Genomic DNA, 21,217 nt, shown 5'->3' with positions numbered 1-21,217 from the left:
CAAAGGAGAAAGCCAGAGAGCATTAGCCTGGCACACAGCTAACCCAGGTTCAGTTCCACGATTCCCTGAACATTGTCAAGTGGAGTCCCTTCACCAAGGTGTTCCCCCCGTGGTCCCCCTGTGACCGCCAGGTGGCGCTAGATGCACAGGATTTGGAGACTGGCACTGGGAGGGTCAGGCAGATGGACCTTCCCCATCAGACTCGCCAAGTTTAAAAGGGCAGTAGGTAGAAAAGATGAAGTCATGAAATTTACATACAAGTGGTACTACGTGAAAAGTATCATGCTAAGCGAAATGAGTCAGAAAGAGAGGGACAGACATAGAAAGAGTGCATTCATCTGGGGAACATAAAGTAACAAAATCGGAGACTAACACCCAAGAATAGCCGAGATAAGTACCAGGAGGTTCACTCCATGGCTTGGAGGCCAGTCACACACGCTAGGGGAAAAGGCAGCTCAGATAAAGAAGGGAGCACCAAATAAAGGGTGTTGGGAGGATCCTCCCAGGATGGGTGATGCATGCTGAAAGTAGACTATGGACCTAACATGATTGCCACTCAATGCCTTTTATGCAAACCACAACACCCAAAAGGAGAGAGAGAACAAAAGGGAATGCCCTGCCACAGAGGCAGGGTGAGATGGGGGGGGGGGCGGGGGGGGTGGGAGGGATACTGGGATCAGTGGTGGTGGAGAATGGGCACTGGTGGAGGGATGGGTACTCGATCATTAAGTAAGTAAAGTTGATCATCGATTTGCTCGAGCGGGCCCAGTAACGTCTCCACTGGAGACTTTGTTGTTACTGTGTTTGGCATATCGAGTACGTCACGGGGAGCTTGCCAGGTTCTGCCGTGCGGGCGAGATACTCTCGGTTGCAATGGGTTAGCGCGCGGTACTTATACGGCAGTGCTCGATCATTGTACAAGTGAAACCCAAGCACAAAAATTTGTAAGTCTACAACTGTACTTCATGGCGTTTCACTAATAAAAATTAAAAAAAAGAACAAGCTCTAAAACAGAAAAATAAAATAGCGCTTACATGTGGCTGATATGGGTTCGATTCCCAGCATCCCCTATGGTCCCCTGAGCACAGCAATGAGTAGTAATGCCTGAGTTTGGAGCCAGCCTTTACCTCGGTGTGGCCGCAAACCCTTTTTCCCCCAATTAAAAATAACAAGTTGGAGGCCAAAGTGATAGATAGCACAGTGGGGAGGGTGATTGTTTGGTTTGCACACGGCCGACTCAGGTTCGATCCCCGACATTCCATAGGGTCCCCCAAGCACTGCCAGGAGTGATTCCTGAGTGTAGAAGCAGGAGGAACCCCTGAGCATCACCGGGTGGAACCCCAAAAGCCAAAATAATAATAATAATAATAATAATAATAACAATAATAGAGTCACAGAACTAGACAGTTCAGCAGGGAGGCATTGGCCTTGGATGCGGTCGACCCGGGTTCGATCCCTGGCATCCCATATGGTCCCCCGAGCACCGCCAGGAGTGATTCTTGAGTGCAGAAGCAGAAGGAACCCCTGAGCATCGCCGGGTGGGACCCAAAAGCCAAAATTAAATTAAAAAAAGGTTGGGAATGCATACATGCTATTGGCAAGGTTGTGCAGAGCAAGCTTCTATGGGGGGCACAGCCAGATTCCCCAGCCCTAAGGGGCTTCTGCCTTTCTCCAGAGCAGGCAGGGTGGGGTGGGCTGGGGGTCTCCAAAATGAGAGGCTTCCAGTCCTACCAGGAAGGGGTAACAAGGTGCTATCCTCTGTGCCCAGGAGAGGCAGGAAGCTTGAAGGTGACAGGTGAGATTTGGGGAGTGTATTCCTGGAGGGCAGCCCCCCGCCTCGCTGACTCTCTTACCTGCCTCTGTCCCCCGGGGGTGGGTTCGGGGTCTTGGTCTTCTGCGCAGGGGCCGGGAAAGATCACGGGCCTTTTGCTTGGCCAAGAGCGAGCAGTTAAGTGTCATCAATGCAGGGACACTTCGGGCTTGGAAATGTGGCTCTGATTTTTGCAGACAGGACAGATGCTGTGTATTCCACTTCCTGGGGCATCCGCACCTCACGCTTGCCCAGAAGCAGGACTTGGATGGGTCCCCAGAGTACACAGACCAGCGGGTCCACCCAAACCACGCCACTAGCGTTCATGCTTTCTCTGAGTCTGTGTTGCCGGGGGGTTGGGGGGGGGGGCTCAGACTCAATGCTCCCACCCCCGTTTCTTCCCCCTGGCTTCATAGAGGAAGATATTTCCTTGAAGTGGAACAGAAACTTTGCAAATAAAGTGTATAAATATCATCTGCTGAGCCTCCTGGGATGACTCGGTCGCAAAGGACAAAGTGAAAACCAAGGGAATTGATCGGGCGCTTCTTCCTGGTCGGCTGATATCGGTGACCCTTGGCAAATGGTCATCCAGGATCCACAGATGACCCGCCCCCCGTCAGCAGCTGCCAGAGGCGGGCTCAGCCCAGGTTGCTCCTCCCAAAGTGCTCAGAGCACACGCAGCTGTGTCTTTCCTGCTGAATCCTCTCCAACCCCATACTTGGTACCTTTTTTTTCCTTTTTAGGTCACACCCGGCGATGCTCAGGGCTGCCTCCAGGCTCTGCACTCAGGAATCACTCCTGGTGATGCTGGGGGGGATCCTATGAGATGCCGGGGATCGAACCCGGGTCGGCCGCGTGCAAGGCAAATGCCCTACCCGCTGTCCTATAGCTTAGACCCGGGTGGGGGAATTTTTTTTTTATATATTTTCATTTTTTAGTTTTTTTTTTCTTTTTAGGTCCCACCCGGCGATGCTCAGGGCTGACTCCTGGCTCATGCACTCAGGAATCACTCCTGATGGTGCTCAGGGGACCATATGGGATGCTGGGAATCGAACCCGGGTCGGCCGCGTGCAAATCAAACGCCCTCCCTCCTGTGCTATTGCTTCAGCGTCACTCGGTGCTTTTTTTCCCCTATGCCGATGTGACCACGGTAGTTTGAGAAATATTTCACATTGGGGAATACCTGTAGAATGTGTTCCCACTAAAATTTTATTTTCAACAGCAATAATGGGCTGGAGCGATAGCACAGCGGTAGGGCGTTTGCCTTGCGCGCAGCCAGCCTGGTCGAGCCGGGTTTGATTCCTCCGCCCCTCTCGGAGAGCCCAGCAAGCTACCGAGAGGATCTCACCCGCACAGCAAAGCCTGGCAAGCTCCCCGTGATGTATTCGATATGCCAAACACAGTAACAACAAGTCTCATGATGGAGACGTTACTGGACCCCTGGAGCAAATCGATGAACAACGGGAGGACAGTGCTACAATAACAATAATAAAAAAACAAGTATTTTATTTCAAGATAGTTTAGTGGGTATAGGGCACTTGCTTTGCTCATGTCTGGCCCGAGTTTGACCCCTGGCACCACATAGGGTCCTCCGAGCCCACCAGGAGTGACCCCTGAGCACAGAGTGAGGAGTCAGCCCTGAGCACCGCAAATTGGGGCCCCCAAAACAAAGAAAGCAAAACAACTCAACAAGAAGACAAGAAATGACCAAAACTATCACAAACATGGAAAATCGAGCACTGATGTGGCCGAGGGGAGACCATCCAGTGTCTGAGACTGAGTTCAGCCACCAGCACTGCAACGACCAAAGGGAAAAACAAATTGACCATGAGAAGGAAGTGACCTGGGCTCACAGAGGCTGCCCGACGCTGGGCTTTCCCCGAACCCTGGACAGCAGTTGTAGCTGTGAAGGCTGCAACGTGGGGTTCCTGCCAGGGGCTGTGCCGGCAGGCTGGAACTCCCCCTAAGCCCCCCCCTTTTTTTTTCTTTTTGGGTCACACCCAGCTATGCACAGGAGTTACACCTGGCTCTGCACTCAGGAGTTATTCCTGGCAGTGCTCAGGGGACCATATGGGATGCTGGGAATCGAACCCGGGTCGGCCGCGTGCAAGGCAAACGCCCTCCCCGCTGTGCTATGGCTCCAGCCTCCCCCCTAAGCCCTTTGATGGCATCTGGTGGGCAAGTTTGTTCTTTGCGGCCGCCAGGCCTTCAAAGGACATCAGAGGAGCTGGGGCTTGGCCGGGCTGCACCCATAAAGGCGGCCGGGCCCTGTGCTGTCCCAGGACTCTGAGCTTGGCCGTGCGGGAGGAAGGACGCGCCTCTGTGTGGTGACCGGAGCTCAGACCGGACACGCCTGCGGGGGACAGAGATGGCAGCTCAGGTGTCTGAGGGTCAGAGCGGGAGCTGTCCCTTGGGGTGTGGGGCTGGGGGACTCGATTCCAGAGGGTCCCTGGGGGTTGCTGGCTCAGATGTGGGGCTTGGGGGCCACTGACCGGTGTCCTGTTCCCACAGAGGTTCATGTCCCTGCACTGTTGCCTGCTGTTCCTCTCGGTGGCCTCCTTGACCGGGGCCACCGGTGAGTCTGTGTGTGGGGGGACAGGGCAAGGGCCCCTGGCAGAGGAGTCAGAAATTCCAGAAGGAGGCTACTACGGAGGTGACCGGGCCCCCGGGATTAGCTCAGGACACCTGGGTGGGGTCAGCGGGGGTCCAGGGACATCCTTTTGTTCTTCCTCATGGGGGCCTCAGGTTGGACAGGTCCAGGCCTACTTGGGGCTGCCTGTTCAGATGCGGTCAGGGAGACACAGGGAGAAGGAGATCTGGGTGGGGTCGGGGGTCAGGGGTCAGGGCATTTGCTGCTCAGGGCTCTGAGGTTCTTCCCGTCCCCAGCTGCCCGCGCGAAGTGGCCCCCTGAGACCAACTGCTCCTCTCACAGTCCGTTGCTGCCTCAGACCTGCAAGGAAATCAAGGACAACTGCCCCAATGCAAAGGGTGAGCGGTGGGGGCTGGAGCGATAGCACAGCGGGGAGGGCGTAGGCCTTGCACAAAGCCGATCTGGGTTCGAGTCCCAGCATCCCATAGGGTCCTCCGAGCACTGCCAGGAGTGATTCCTGAGTGCAGAGCCAGGAGGAACCCCTGTGCATTGCTGGGTGTGACCCAAAAACCAAACCAAACAAACAAAAGAAAAAAGAAAGAGTGAGTGGGAACCCCAAGGTCAGAACCCCACTATACAGCCACTATGGCCAGGCAGATCCCATGGACATTAGGGTGACTCAGGAACCTTGGGTGTTCTCGGGAAATGAGGCTTTGCCAACCGTTGTCTGGAAGGTCGTGGTGGTCACTTTGGGGACACTTCCAGGGAGGGGTCTCTGCTTGGACCATCTACTCTACACTGCCTCTGCAGAGGGAGCAGGCACCAGGGCCTCATGTCCACTCAAAAGTGGCCCTAGGAGGGTCCTGGGCAGACAGTGGCCCTAGGAGGGTCCTGGCCTGTATTTCCTCCAAACCAAGAAGAGAGTCATCTATGAGACCTTCTGCGACATGAGGACCAATGGTGGTGGCTGGACGCTGGTGGCCAGCGTGCATGAGAACCACATGGCTGGGAAGTGCACCGCGGGGGACCGCTGGTCTAGCCAGCAGGCAACAAAAGAAGGCGCCCCGCAGGGGACGAAAACTGGTCCAATTACAACACCTTTGGGTCTGCAGAGGCAGCCACCAGCGACGACTACAAGGTGGGCCCTCGGCCGGGCTGGGCATGGCACGAGGCACGTGGACAAGAACCTTCATATCTGAGTGACCGTTCATGCCTTGACTCAGAGACCTGGGGTGTGTGGGGAGCTGTCCTGATGTTTTTTTTGGGGGGTCGGTGCTGTGTCCAGCTGCCCTGCTGGTGCTCTGGGCTCAAGGAGGCTGTGTGGGCTGTGGTCAGGGGCATCTCAACACAACCCTGTGTGATTTGCAGAACCCCGGCTACTACGACATCCATGCACGGGACCTGGCCATTTGGCACGTTCCTAACAGGACGCCTGAACACAGGTGGCGAGACAGCGCTCTACTGAGGTACCGGCACCACCAATGGATTCTTCCAGACTCTCGGACACAACCTGTTTGGCCTCTACCAGGTACGTGGTACTGCTGGCAGTATGCAAGAGCCAATACTTGGAGTAGGAAGCGTTCAGCTCCGAACCTGGTCACTCGGGGTCACTGGGGTCTGTCCCCCTGGTCTGTCGTAATTTCTCTCTGCTGCTCCCCTAAGAACTGAGCCAGGCGGGGAAGTATCCAAGGGACAGCGGGAAGGGGAGACCAGGACAGGGGCTGGTGTAGGGAGACTCAGTCCCTGGTACATGTGACCGATGACTCTGACTCACCTTGGTGGCTTCTGCAGAGACACCCCGTCAAGTATGGCATCGGCAGGTGCTGGCATGACAACGGCCCCGCCATTCCTGTGGTCTATGACTATGGAGACGCCCAGAAAACCGCCTCCTACTACTCCCCCCGTGGTCGACGTGAGTATTTGCTGCCCGTGCACGTGAGAATAAACCAGGGGGACGTGGAACTGAGCAGAGCGACAGCCATTAGCATTTACCAATGTGCCATGTGCCTGTCTCTAGTGTGTGCATCTGATTGTCGTGAGGATCCCATGAAGTTCACTTATCTTCCTCCTCCTTGCCGTGCTAAACCAGGCTTTCCTGGTGTTTATTGGCCAGGGAGCACTGTTGGGGGAGCCCCGTGACCCTCTGCAGCCCACGTTTCAAACACTTTGTTCTAACTCCAAAGAACGGGAGCTGCCCAGGGGCAGTTGAGTCTGGGTGACATGATTTTTTTTCTTTTTGGGCCACACCCAGCAATGCTCAGGGGTTCCTCCTGACTCTGTGCTCAGTAATTACTCCTGGCGGTGCTCAGGGGACCCTATGGGATGCTGGGAATCGAACCTGGGTTGGCCACGCGCAAGGTGAACGCCCTCCCTGCTGTGCTGTTGCTCCAGCCCCTGGGTGATGTGATTTAACCATGGATGGTATCCGGGATATCCTGGAGATGGTCCTAGTCCCACTGGTCACCTTGGAAACCTGGGCACATCCTCCAAACGTGCTCATGTCCTCGAAGTGGTCCAAACCCCGCTTTGAAGATATCAGTGAAGCTCTGTAGCACTGTCCTCCCATTGTTCATTGATTTGCTGGAGCTGGTCCAGTAACGTCTCCATCGTGAGACTTGTTGTTATTGTGTTTGGGATATTGAATATGTCACGGGTAGCTTGCCAGGCTTTGCCGTGCGGGCGTGATACTCTCGGTAGCTTGCTGGGTCTCCGAGAGGGGTGGAGGAATCGAACCCGGGTCAGCCACGTGCAAGGCAAACACCCTACCCGCTGTGCTATCGCTCCAGCCCTGCAAGAGCTCATACTCAAAAATTTCAGCTCCTGTGTTCTCGCACCAGCTGGCTGCAAACGCACCGTCCCTACCCGCCAACATTCTAGAACATGGAGGTCTCACCTGTAACCAGGCTCAGTCCTGGGTTCAGGAGCTCCGCTGGGTCCCCGGACATCACTTGAGTCTCCCCCACTTCTCTGAAGCTTCGTTTTCCGCTGGTTTTTGGGAGCTGCCTGCCGGGCAGGTCATCCCATCTCTGGCTCCAAACTCCAAGCTTTGAATCTCGGCTCAGTTCGGATGGAACTAGCTAGAACCAGAAGCAGCTGATAGCAATGTACTGTGTGTCCTTTTATTTTCTTAAAGTGGAAGTGGATTGTTTGGGTCTTTATAGTAATCCATGAAGGAGAGCGATAGCACAGTGGGTAGGGCGTTTTTGCCTTGCACGCAGCCGACCCGGGTTCGATTCCTCCGCCCTTGTCGGAGAGCCCGGCAAGCTACCAAGAGAATCCCGCCCGCATGGCAGAGCCTGGCAAGCTACCCGTGATGTATTCGATATGCCAAACACAATAACAACAAGTCTCACTATGGAGACGTTACTGGTGCCCGCTCGAGCAAATTGATGAATAATGGGAGGACAGTGCTACAGTGCTACAATAATCCACGGAGGAGAAATCTTTGCTGGGGAAAGAGAGCTTGCAGGAGAATGTTAGGGGTCCCCAGGGAGCAGGGGAGGGCGGCGTTGGCTCCATGGTTGCTTCTATCTCCCTGCTAGTGAAATAAACTCTTTGACTTCCTGCATTTTCCTGGGATCTCTCTCTGCTCTTCCTCCCCAGGGGAATTTAAGGCGGGCTTTGTCCAATTCCGGGTGTTTAATAACGAGAGAGCCACCAACGCTCTGTGTGCGGGGATGAGAGTTACCGGATGCAACACGGAACACGTGAGTCGTGGGGAAGTCAGCCTGAGCACATGTGTGTGCGTGTATCTGGGCGCATGCGTGGTGGTGACTCTGTGTGCATACGTGCGTGCACGTGTATATGTGTAGTTCCTGCCTGGTGCATGCAAATGTCGCAGCTTCTGTCACTGTTGGCGTGCCAGGTTCTTTCCTCTGCAAGCTCTGGGTTCGTATCTAAGTCACTGTCATTGTCACGGTCCTCCCGTTGTTCATCAATTTGCTCCAGCGGGCCCAGTAACATCTCCATTTTGAGACTTGTTGTATATCTAAGTAAATTCCTTTATTTCAGAAGTACCACAAAGAGGTGGGATGTGGGGGTGGATCAAGAGAACCCCATAGAGGGCCTGGAGCGATAGCACAGCGGGTAGGGCATTTGCCTTGCACGCGGCCAACCCGGGTTCAATTCCCAGCATCCCATACGGTCCCCTGAGCACCGCCAGGAGTAATTCCTGAGTGCGTGAGCCAGGAGTAACCCCTGTGCATCACCGGGTATCACTGTATTACTGTCATCCTGTTGTTCATCAATTGCCTCGAGCAGGCTCCAGTAACGTCTCCTTCGTCCCAGCCCTGAGATTTTAAAAAGTGCCACATTCGAGGCTCTTTCAGGGTCAGGAGAATGAGACCCATCATTGTTACTGGCTTTTGGCATATTTTTACTGGCTTTTGGCATATTGAATATTGAATATTGAATATTGGCATATTGAATATTGGCATATGGAATATTGAATAGGCCACGGGGAGTTTTCCAGACTCTGCTGTGTGGGCAGGATATTTTGGGTAGCCTGCCAGGTTTTCTAGAGTAAGAACTAGATAATGAGATGTCGGGTGTGACACCCCCCAAAAAAAGAACCCCATAGAGTGAGAGGGAAATGGATGGGGATTGGGGGTGACGGCAGACGGGGGTCCTGAGACATAGTGACCCCTACACCTGCCCCTGCTGTGTGTGGATTTCAGGCAGTGATACCAGCGAAAGAGGTTCACACCTGTGGATCACGGTCTCAGCTTCTAGGAGCACATGTGAGAGCTGTGTGTGCGTGAGTGTGTGTGTGTGTGTGTGTGGCATGTCCAGGCCAGAGGTGCAGGGGTCCGTTACCACAAGAACAGGAAGCCTCCAACCCAGCAGAGGTGATGGGCAGGGTGATGGCAAGGTGATGGACAGCATGCAGTGACAGAGTCGTGATGAGAGGGGGCGGCAGTGAGCAGGTGGCCACTGCCACCTGGGGTCCAGCGCTCTGCGCTTCAGGGGCACACGCTGGGCATCGCCAAGTCCTCACGGAACTCTTCCTGCCCCCAGCACTGCATCGGAGGAGGGGGCTACTTCCCCCAGTGGTCTCCCTGGCAGTGCGGGGACTTCTCCGGCTTCGACTGGAACAGATACGGGAAGCACCGAGGCTTCAGCAACAGCCGAGCCATCACCGAGGCCGCCGTGCTGCTCTTCTACCGCTGACCGCGCCTGGCCAGTCCCCCGTGTCCTCGCTGAGCTGCGTCCCGGCCACAGAGAACCAGCTGCTGTGTGTTAACAGGTGCATCAGACAATAAATCGCATCCACCCTGGCTCTGGTGTCTTGTGATCTTGTACAAATTAAATGAAGTGTAGGGCTATTAATTAATTTATTATTTTTATTATTTTTTATGTAGGAGTACTGCTATTTATTCAGCCACTGGTTAGCTGATTGAATTGGGCATGAACTCCACCTTACTCTTTTTTTTTTCATAGTTTTATTTATTTATTTATTTTTCATCTTACATTTATTTATTGAATCACCGTGGGAAAAGTTCCTAAGCTTTCAGGTTTAAGTCTCGGTCATACAATGATCAAAAAACACCTCTCCCTTCACCAGTTCTCATTTTTCCCCACCAAGAACCCCAAAATACCCCCCTCCCACCCCTCCCAATGCCTGTGAGGCAGATGATTTCTACTTAACTTTTCTCTACATTGATTACATTCATTATTTCGACAAAAGATGCACCATTATTGTTTAGAATTTCCCTCTCGACAATCAGAATTGCTGAAAAGGCATTGTGAAATACTTTGTTTTCTATAGCTGGTTATGAGAATCATATAATGATTTTGGATTTCTGCAAAGAGCCAGATCATTACGAGATTGGTTTCTGTGCATCTGGTGTTATGGCTGTGCCGAAGAACCACTCGTGGGGGGCAACTCAGGACCTCAGTAGGGCGTGAAGGATGAGCCGGTACTGCCCCCCTTCCCATGAGACTAGAGTTGCCCCGTCACCGCCAGCTCATACCTGGCTTTCCTATAATCTCTGAGGCAGTGGCCACCTTGCTGCCAGAGGGGAGAAAAGGCGGAAGGGAGCAACACCCTTTCCCTCCCGGGGAGGCATGGTGCTGTAGTTTAATGCATGGTCCATTCGCTTTTCTGCCGCAAGCTGCCGGGCTCTGGATTAAGTCCTTTTGCCTCTGGAGCCATGACCGTGTATGCGGTCCAGATGCATTTCTGCCAAAAGCCACTGGGATTCGAGATTTGTTTCTGAGTCTCTGGGATTAGGGCCATTAATCAGCTTGATCAGGAGCCAGAGAGGCCGTTCGTAGGTGGCGACTCAAGGTCTGGCTGGGATGGGGAGGAAAGGGCCGGTTCCACCCCCATCTGGTGAGGCCCCGCGTGTCTCATCACTGCAGGCCCAAACCTGACTGTCCAGTGGCCTCTGGAGAATGACAGTCACCAGGCCACCAAGGGGAACAGGCCAAGGCACGAAACCTATTCCCACCTGGAGTGGCCCAGCCCCAGTAACCTACTGCAGGAACAGGACGCACTTCTGCCAAAAGCTTTTGGGTTCCGAGATTCGTTTCTGAGTCTCTGGGATCATGGCCGTTAAGCAGTTCGATCAGGAACCAGAGAGGCCAGGCCTCCAATTATATAGCTGAGCCGGAGGTGGTTTGTGGGTGTGTCTCCCACATACCTAACTTTTGGGTGTTTACTTTCTTGGTAAACTTTGCCCCAAGTTTTTGGGGTCTGTCCAAAGGCACAGCAACAATTTGGGGGTACCTGAAAGCCTGACGGTGCCATCAGGCTGCTGATACACTCGCCTCACAGGTACAGATTGACCTGCTGGGGGCATCATGGGGGTATTAATTTAAATCCTGGGCTGGAGAGATGATACAAAGGGTAGGACACTTGCCTTGTATATGGCCAACTTGGGTTTGATCCCTGGTACCCCATATGGTCTGAACACCACCAGGAGTGAATCCTGAGTGCAGACGACGTGACTGGAAGTAAGAAAACAAAACCAAAACAAGGGGGCTGGAGCAATAGCACAGCGGGAAGGGCATTTGCCTTGCACGTAGCCGACCCTGGTTCGATTCCCAGCATCCCATATGGTGCCCTGAGCACCGCCAGGACTAATTCCTGAGTGCAGAGCCAGGAGGAACCCCTGTGTATCGCCGGGTGTGACCGAAAAAGCAAACACACACACACACACACAAAACAAACAAAAAAACAAAAGCAGGAGTGTCGTGGATTGTGATTATTTGTGTGGACTTTGTGTGTGTGTGTGTATTTGTGTGTGTGTGTGTTACCAAGGATTGAACTTAGACCTCACACATTCTCTGCCATGGACCCCTCCCAGCCATGTTCTATTAAAATCAAGATTTTACCTCTCCTCTGGACTGTGTCACCTATAACCAAGGCAATGTGGGGTGTCTCTAGGTGTTGGATAACATTGGTTTGTCCTTGCTCCTTCCGCAGGGATCTTAGGTTTATTGAACTACTCCCACCACAGTGCTCCGAAGGCACACACACACCCAATTCCGTCAGGCACTAATTAACCCTATATGGCTTTTCCCTTCTTTTATGTTCTCTGCAGGGTTTAGCAATGTCCTTTTTGCATAGACACAGGAAGACAGTAGATGCTATGCTTTTGTAACTTGGCAGTTAATTGAATCTGAATAATATTTACTCCTGGGCATTCGTCATATTTAATTGACTTAAGCCTCAGTTGCAGTTACTTCCTAACATCCCCAGAAAGAGGGTCCTGGTGAGGACCTGAATGGACCCAGGTCAAGTTGTAAGCTACCCTGGCATCGAAAAGGGACAAGCTGAGTGTCACAGGAAGTATAATAAATTAAGAGCACAGTCAAGGAACAAACTCTGTCATGACCCAAAAAGAAGTAACTGAAGAAGGACCCTGCTGGGGTTAGAAAAGACTGATCTGGTCTGAAGACTGTGCTCTGGGACATGTCCCCAGCGAGATGTCCCCAGGAGAGCCACCCTTTAAGCTTAACATACGTCTTACTGTGTTCATACAAAATGACTAGAAATAAATGGATTACTTGCTAAGGAAGGAGAAAGCAATGCACCTTTATTATTATTATTATTATTTTCTTTTATTGGGTCACACCCGGCGATGCTCAGAGGTTACTCCTGGCTCATGCACTCAGGAATCACTCCTGGCGGTGCTCGGGGGACCCTATGGGATGCTGGGAATCGAACCCGGGTCGGCCACGTGCAAGGCCAGCACTGTCACTGCTATGCTATCAGCCTGAACCCCTCAAGTTCTTTTATTCATTTATTTTTGCATTTTGGGTCACACCCGGCGATGCTCAGGGGTTACTCCTGGCTCTGCACTCAGGAATCACTCCTGGCGGTGCTCGGGGGACCCTATGGGATGCTGGGGATCGAACCTGTGTCGGCCATGTTGGCTGCGTGCAAGGCAAACGCCCTACCCGCTGTGCTATCACTCCGGCCCCTGTTATTTTTTTTCTTAAGCTCATGTTTTATTCTTTCTCTTTAGAATGGAGTCCTCATATCTTTCTTGTGAATATTTATTTATGCTTTTAACACAGGTCACATTAGACTTACTTTTAAAGTATTTCCACCCCTTTTATTTTTTTTTACAGTTGTAGACTTACAAGTTGTTGTGCTTGGGTTTCAGTTATACAATGATCGAGTACCCATCCCACCACCAGTGCCCATTCTCCACCCCCACCAATCCCAGTATCCCTCCCACCCCCCAACCCCCATCCCACCCTGCCTCTGTGGCAGGGCACTCCCTTTTGTTCTCTCTCTCCTTTTGGGTGCTGTGGTCTGCAGAAGAGACATTGGGTGGCAATCATGTTCGGTCCATAGACTACTTTCAGCAGAAAGCAATACACCTTTAGATGAATCCCACCCTTGAGCGAACCTCCTTTTAATCTAGAGTACTGAACCTCCAAATGAGATCTTGTCCCTGAGCGAAAATCCTAGAAGAACTTCCCCTGAAGGAAGTATTTTATATCTGTTTATTTTTTTTCTTTTGGGGTCACACCAAGTGATGCTCAGGGGTTACTCCTGGCTCTGCACTCAGGAATTACTCCTGGTGGTGCTGGGAGACCATATGGGATGCCGGGGATCGAACCCGGGTTGGCCACATGCAAGGCAAATGCCCTACCCACTGTACTATCCCTTCAGCCCCACATTTATTTATTTATTTATTTATTTATTGCTTTTTGGGTCACACCCGGCGATGCTCAGGGGTTACTCCTGGCTCATGCACTCAGGAATTGATCCTGGCGGTGCTCGGGGGACCATATGGGATGCTGGGAATCGAACCCGGGTCAGCCACGTGCAAGGCAAACGCCCTACCCGCTGTGCTATCACTCCGGCCCCAATTTATTTATTTATTTATTTTTTGCCTTTTGGGTCACACCTAGCGATGCACAGGTGTTACTCCTGGCTCCGCACCCAGGAATTACTCCTGGCGGTGCTCAGGTGACCATATGGGATGCCAGGAATTGAACCCAGGTCGGCCGCATGCAAGGCAAATGCCCCACCTGCTGTGTTACTGCTCCAGCCCCCACATCTCTTTATTGTTGTGATAATATTCAACCCCGCCTATGTGTACCTCCACACTTCACTAATAACTAACACTTAGAGGATAAGAATAAAGGGTCACTGATTAGCAACCAGCCTGTGGCCCTTCCAACCTTCCTCTGTCACCGTTGGCCAGCTGGGGAGTTGGTTTTGGACCACCAAAAGCACGCACACCCATAGTTTTTGAACTCACATCCAGGCAAGACTTCCTGGTGCTCACAGCCTAGGATTGAGGGGGAGGGTGTTCTGGTTCCCATGGTAACACGCCCCATACTCTGCAAGGTTCTCCCACCGCCCAGGGACCCTGCAGCACCCACCTGTGCTCCTAGAGGCTGGGAGATTGTGACCCTGTTCCACTGATGGTGCTGCCCCAAATCCCTTCTAAGTCGCAGGGCTGAGTGCAGGGACAGCGGCGTTATCACCCCCAGACCTGTCCCCCCAGTACTAACCTGGCAGAACCTCCGAAATAAAATAATTGACTTAAAATCAGATCAAAAGCAAAGAATTGGGTGATCAGCAGATATCAACTGCGCCATCCGCACCCCAGGAAGATAGGCTGACTGAGAGTCAGGGTCCCCTGGGGGTCCTCAGCTCTGCGCTCAACCTGCCTCTCACCCCAGCCTCCACCATCAGCATCGTGGTCCTCCCAGAGGTGCGTCCAGCATCCTTTGAAGCGCGCGGTCTGGGGAGCAGGTGGGTGTCCGTGATAAGGAACCTTGTCACCTCAGGGCCCTGGGGACATCACAGACACAGTCACCTGCCATATGGCCTGACCCGCCTTTGCTCTCAGTTAAACTTCCCCGGAATAAACACGGGCATAAAATACACAGAGAAGTATATGAAACGTCAGTGTGGTTTGCTGACTATGGTAAAACAGAGTCCTAAGACATCGCTACATTGTTACTAAGTTCTTACCAACCTACATTGTTACTAAATTACTGAATGGTTACTTAATGTTACTTAATTGTAACAACTGTTTTTCCTTTTATTCCCTGCCAAACGCCTACATTTTTGCGAAAAGGCAATTATATATATATATATATTTGCTTTTTGGGTCACCCCTGGCGATACACAGGGGTGACTCCTGGCTCTGCACTCAGGAGTTACTCCTGGCGGTGCTCAGGGGACCATATGGGATGCTGGGAATCGAACCTGGGTTGGCCGCGCGCAAGGCAAACGCCCCACCCTCTATGCCATCTCTCCAGCCCCGAGGCAAAAATATATTAAAAATAAAATAAAACACACACAATTTGGCCATTAATCACAGCTGTCTTGTATGATGAGCCAAAGGGGAATTCAGCGAATTCCACCTAGTATAGAGCACAGGTGTGGGGAGGAATAGGACCATTACTTAAGAGGAAAATTGTGTCTGTGTGTGAGCACGGGATGGGGTTTCTCTGGATTCCAACCACCTAATTACGATACAGAAGTTAACAAAGTGAGGGGGTTGGAGAGACAGTATAGACAGAGGCGCTTCCTGGCTTGTGGCGGACCCAGGTTTGCTCCCCACATCCCAGATGATCCTCTGAACAGCGCCAGGAATGATTCCTGAGTGCAGAGCCAGGAGGAACCTTTGAGGATTCTGGGTGTGATCCATCTCTAAATAAAAAGAGTCAATGTGATGAGCACCACAAAGAAACGGGCAAACACAGATGGAGACCTGGAGCCTGGCAGGGCTGATATGGTGGGAAAGGTCCAGGGACCATTGGGAACAGAGGCTGCCGCCCGCTGCCCGCTCTGAGGTCGCAGGGTACGACAGGGGGTGGGGGTATCAAGGGAGGTCGTGGGTGGGACGAGTTTTGCACACAGGGACCTGGTTTCTGGGGTCACCAGGTTGCAGAGAGATGCCCTATAGAACAAGTCGAGTGCCCCCAGAACGTGGGCTCCCTCACCCCTCACCCCTGCAGGAATCAAGTGAGTCAAACACAGCAGTATTTGCCCTGACAGGAGGGGTCAGCGCTGACCAGGTGTTAGGGGCTGTGCCAGCAGGCAGGGACCCAGTCGAGCACCCTTTGATGGCATCTGGTGGCCGAGCTTGTCCCTCGCGGCCCCTGGGGACTTCAAAGGACATCAGAGGGCTTGGCCAGGAGGTGGGGTTCGGGGGATGCACCCATAAAGGTGGCCAGATTCGCGCTGTCCCAGGACTCTGAGCTCGGCTGTGCGGGAGGAAGGACGCGCCTCTGCGTGGTGACCAGGAGCTCAGACCGGACACGCCTGTGGGGGACAGAGATGGCAGCTCAGGTGTGTGAGGGTCAGAGCAGGGGCTGCCCCTCAGGGTTTGGGGCTGGGGGGCCCGATTCCAGAGGGTCCCAGGGGGCTGCTGGCTCAGCTGTGGGGCGCGGTGGCCACTGACCCGTGTCCTGTCCCCTCAGAGGCCCATGTCCCTGCACTGCTGCCTGCTGTTCCTCTCTGTGGCCACCTTGGCCTTGGGTGCAGGTGAGTCTCGGTGGCTCTGAGGAGTGGGTGGACAGGGCAGAAGCCAAGGCAGGGAGGGGGGCTGGACAGGCAGGTGGGGGCAGGTGGGGCCCCCATGGACAGAGAATGTCCCTTTCAGGAGCAGCCACGACTCCAAGCATGCCCGAGACCAGGCACGAGCATTTGCAGCGGAGTTGCAAGGAAATTCAGAAGAAGAATCCCAGAGCCAAAGGTGACTGATTCTCAGCCCTGCAGCAGTCACAGTGGACATGGCTGACCCGGGAGCCCAGTCACAGTGGACACAGAGGACCCAGCACCCGTCAATTCAGAAATACAGGAGATTCTGAGGGGTCGAGGCTTCAGGACCCCCGTGTGGCAGATTTGTCCCTGTACACTGGGATGTTGTGTCCAGTTTCGGGGAACCTGGGGGACACGGGGACCCTGAAGGAGAGATACTGAGGGTTCATGGAAGCTGGCCAGGAGGGCTGTCTCGAGCATCTGCTCTGCACTGTCTCAGCAGTGGGATGGAACCCGGGGCACACATCCCCTCAAGGGACGCCCAACCGTGCTGGACCTCCCGGGCTCCCTGTTTTGGGTTGGTGACCAGGACTCCGTGCTGCTGTCCCCTGCAGATGGTCTGTACTTACTCCGCACTGAGGATGGGGTCGTCTACCGGACCTTCTGTGACATGAAAACAAATGGCGGTGGCTGGACTCTGGTGGCCAGCATTCATGAGAACAACATGAATGGGAGGTGCACGGTGGGGGACCGCTGGTCCAGCCAGCAGGGCAACCGAAGAGACACCCCCAAAGGGGACAACAACTGGGCCAACTACAACACCTTTGGCTCTGCACATGCAGCCACCAGCGATGACTACAAGGTGGGCCCCGGCTGGGCCGGCAATGGGAGCATCGGGCTGACTCCGCTTTAGCAGATGGGCTGGGCATGGGCAGAGGCATGTGGACAGAGAGACCTCTGTGACCTGAGTGAGACTCAGGGACCTGGGGTGTGCGAGGTCCTGGTCTGCTGATTGAGGGGTCTGTGCTGTGTCAGGATCTCCTGCTGGTGCTCTGGGCTCCATGAGGCTGTGTGGGGTGTGGCCATGAGCCTCTGACCACCGCTCTGTGGGGTTTGCAGAACCCCGGCTACTACAACATCCAGGCGGCGGACCTGGCCATCTGGCATGTCCCCAACGATACCCCTCTGAGTTCCTGGAGGAGCAGGTCTCTACTGAGGTACTACACCTACACGGGCTTCTTGAAGAGATTCGGACATAATCTGTTTGGCCTCTACCGGGTATGTGAGTGCAGCTGGAGGTATTTTTTTGGGGAGTCAAACGCCAATGTTTGGGGTGAGGAATGAGTCAGCTCTGTGTCCGGTCACTAGGGTTTTCCTCAGGAGTGTCCAGGGGTCTGTTCACAATCATCTCTCTGTCTCTCTCTGTGTCTCTCTGTCTCTCTCTATCTCTTTCTCTCTCTCTGCTGCTCCCCTAAGATCTGAGCCAGGCACGAAGTGTCTCAGGAGATGTCAGGGATGGGGTGGGACAGGGACATGGGGCTGGTGTGGGGAGACTCAGCCCCTCGTGCATGTGGCCGACGGCTCTGACTCACCCTGGTGGCTCCTGCAGAGATACCCCGTCCAGTATGGCATCGGAAAGTGCTGGACCGACAATGGCCCCGCCATCCCCGTGGACTATGACTATGGGAGTCCCCAGAAAACCGCCTCCTACTACTCCAGAGATAACCAACGTGAGTGTTTGCTGTTTATACTGAGGATAAAGCCTAGATGTTCTGTAGTTCGTGGAACGGAGCAGAGCAGCCTTGACAAACGCGCCCCTGACCCTCACCGGGATGAGAAATCTCTGCGAGCAGATGGACTCACTCCCCTTGACAGGCTGTCAAACGAGGAATAACCCCACTGGTGCTATCTACGCGGGTTAGGAAGTGCGGGTTGCTCCCAGCCTAGAAACTTAGTGTAGATTTTTCATCTTCAGGAACGGACAGCAGCTCTCAGTCCTATTACAAGGACAGATCTTGCAGGACAATAATCTGCGGAGTCTTGAATGGGAAAAGAGATTTCAGGGTGCATTGGGGGCTCCCGGGGGCGGGTGGGGGTGGCAGGATTGGGCCACAGGCTGGTGCTACTGCGTGGCTGCTCCCGTCTCCCTGCTCAGTCAAGGGGTTCCTTGGCTCCTTCCACTGACGTGAGACCCTTTTCTGCTCCACAGGGGAATTTGATGCTGGATTTATCCAATTCCGGGTGTTTAATGATGAGAGAGCAACCAACGCCCTGTGTGCAGGGATGAGAGTTACCGGATGCAACACGGAACACGTGAGTTTGGGTGATCAGCACGTGCACACGTGTACATGCATATATGTCTATGCTAAGGGTACATGTATGTAAATACTGTGAATGTGTGTCCATGAATTCATGCTTGTGCGTTTGATATCTCTGTGTGAGTGTGTGTATGTGTTTGTGTGTGAGTATGTGTGTGGGTAGTGTGTGTGTGAGTGTGTGTGAGTGTGTGTTTATGTGTTTGTTTGTGTGAGTGAATGTGTGTGTGTGTGTGTGTGTGTGTGTGTGTGCTCTCACAGCCACTTCCTTCCTGGTTCCGGGATCTCCCTCGTTCCCCAGTGCCCATCACACACCTTTTTTTTCTTTTTTTGGGGGGCACAGCCAACAATGCTCTTGGCTCATGTTCTCAGGAATTACTCTTGGCAATGCTCAGGGACCATATGGGATTCTGGGAATCACACCTGGGTCGGCTGCGTGCAAGGCAAACGCCCTCCCCACTGTGCTATTGCTCCAGTCCCCCCCATCACACATCCTCTTGCAGTGATTCCTCCAGGAACAGGGAAACTCCATGACGGTTATCTGGGACCTCATTTAGGGACAAAAGTGTCAGCACATCACTGAATCCACGGTCACTAGTGTTTCTGTCTCAGCACAAACATGGGTTACCTGCAGAGACTCGAGCTCAATCCCGGAGCTGCTGGCTCTGGCCAGGGCACACCCTGATGTCGAGATGGGAGGACTGTGTTGGCACCAGATGCATCAGAGACTAACCGGGCCAGGGGGAAGAGGGCTTGGAGACAAGGAACCAAGCGCTCCACCCTGGGTCTGAGGGGAGGCAGTTTGCAGAGATGCCTGAGCTCTGCTAGATTTGGGGTATCGCTGCGGGCTGCAGGGCTTGGTTGAAACAACCTCTGAGCAATACACGACATTGTCCAGAAGGCCAGTTGGCACCCCCGAATCAGGGCTGCCTTGGTGACGGATCAGTGACCCATTTGCCATATTGCGAGGAATATCATGATAGATCAGGATGTATGAGGGGTCAGGGAACGTTGGTGGCAGGTAAGGGATAGGGCCACACACCGGGGGCCTGCAGACTGCTGAATCAGCACTTCTGGGCACTGTGTGACGTGGGGCACTGGTTGTGACCAAGACTAAAATGACTGGCTGTGTTTGGGACTTGGCCGCTGTCCTGTGTCAGTGACAGGAGGCCCAAGTCAGGTGAGAATAGGGTCCCTCACTGTCCTCAGGTAGCTCTGAGCACTCGTGGGGACCAGGCACTGGGCAGGGCTTAAGCTGGGTGCAGACATTCAGGGGGAGGCCGGGAGCAGGTGAGCCAAACCCCAACAGGAGGTTGAGGGGGGCTGATCCCTGGGGAGGAGCATCCAGGCTGGCCCTTTTGGGCGCTGCGAGGGGCAGAGGGCTTCAAGGACGTAGGAAGCAGGAGCTCCCTCCTGAGCCTTGTGGGGAGAAGGATTCGGGGCTGGGGGATCCCAGCCCAGAGAGGGGAGCCAGATCTGGGCCGTGAAGTCCTCAATACTCTCTTTGCTTCTAGTACTGCATCGGAGGGGGCTACTTCCCCCAGGGCAACCCCAGGCAGTGCGGGGACTTCTCCAGCTTCGACTGGGATGGGTACGGGGCTCACACTGGACGCAGCAACAGTCGCGCCATCACCGAGGCGGCCGTGCTGCTCTTCTACCGCTGACCGTGCCTGACCACTCCTGGTGTCCACGCTGATCTGCATCCCATCCAAAGAGGACCAGCTTCTGTGTGTTAAACAGATGCACCAGACAATAAATTGCATTCGCCTTGGCTCTTGTGTCTTGTGATCTTGTACAAATTAAGGGAAGTGTAAGGGGTATTAATTTATATCCGGGTACAAAGGGCAGGGCACTTGCCTTGCAAATGGCCAACCTGGGTGTGATCCCTGGTAGCCTTTTAAGATCTGAGCACCGCTAGGAGCGATTCTGATTATAGACAATGTGACCCAAAGCAACAAAACAAAACAAAGTCAAAAACAGGAGTGTTGTGGATCGTGATTATTTATGTGGTTTGTGTGTGTGTGTGTGTGTGTGTGTGTGTGTGTGTGTGTGTGCGTGTGTTTGTATTTGTGTGTTTTTCTTTGGATGGAACTCAGACCTCACACATTCTCTGCCATGGACCCTCCCAGCCACGTTCTATTAAAACCAGGATTTTTCCCCCTCCCATAGACTGTGTTACCCATCACTTGAGCACTGTGCGGTGTCACTGTGGACACTTCCTCACTGCTTCATGTTGCAGAGTCCTATTCCCATGGTTACAGGCCCTTCCTCTCATAGCCCTGCCCCACCGCCAGGGACCATGCTGCACCCACCTGCGCTCCTAGAAGCCGGGAGACAGTGACCCACGCATGGGAATCCTGTTCCACGGATGGCACTGCTCCATACCCTCCCCAGTTGCAGGGCTGAGTGCAGGGGTGGCTTCATTGTCACCCCCAGACCTGTCCCCCCAGTTCTGTCCTGGAGGTAACTGACATAAAATAATTGACTTAATAAAAAATCAGATAAAAAGCAAAGAACTGGGCTGTCGGCAGCTACCC

The 21,217-nt window shown here is 53.6% G+C and overlaps 1 protein-coding gene and 1 pseudogene across 1 annotated transcript; both read left to right on the top strand.

Moving 5' to 3' along the window:
* The first annotated feature begins 1,710 nt into the window (after window positions 1-1,710).
* LOC130045098 (intelectin-1-like) lies at window positions 1,711-9,569 on the top strand (annotated as a pseudogene).
* Window positions 9,570-11,204: 1,635 nt separating this feature from the next.
* On the top strand, window positions 11,205-20,344 carry LOC130045096 (intelectin-1a-like). The gene is made up of 9 exons (XM_056137821.1): window positions 11,205-11,210; window positions 14,480-14,584; window positions 16,305-16,368; window positions 16,487-16,579; window positions 16,980-17,227; window positions 17,485-17,643; window positions 17,975-18,095; window positions 18,575-18,678; window positions 20,195-20,344. The coding sequence occupies exons 1-9, from the start codon at window positions 11,205-11,207 to the stop codon at window positions 20,342-20,344; spliced, it is 1,050 nt and encodes a 349-aa protein (XP_055993796.1).
* The last annotated feature ends 873 nt before the right edge of the window (window positions 20,345-21,217 follow it).

This window comes from Sorex fumeus, unplaced genomic scaffold (genome assembly GCF_029834395.1).
Source record: "Sorex fumeus unplaced genomic scaffold, SorFum_2.1 ptg000127l, whole genome shotgun sequence".
NCBI lineage: Eukaryota > Metazoa > Chordata > Mammalia > Eulipotyphla > Soricidae > Sorex > Sorex fumeus.
This window is presented reverse-complemented; position numbering and strand designations above follow the sequence as displayed.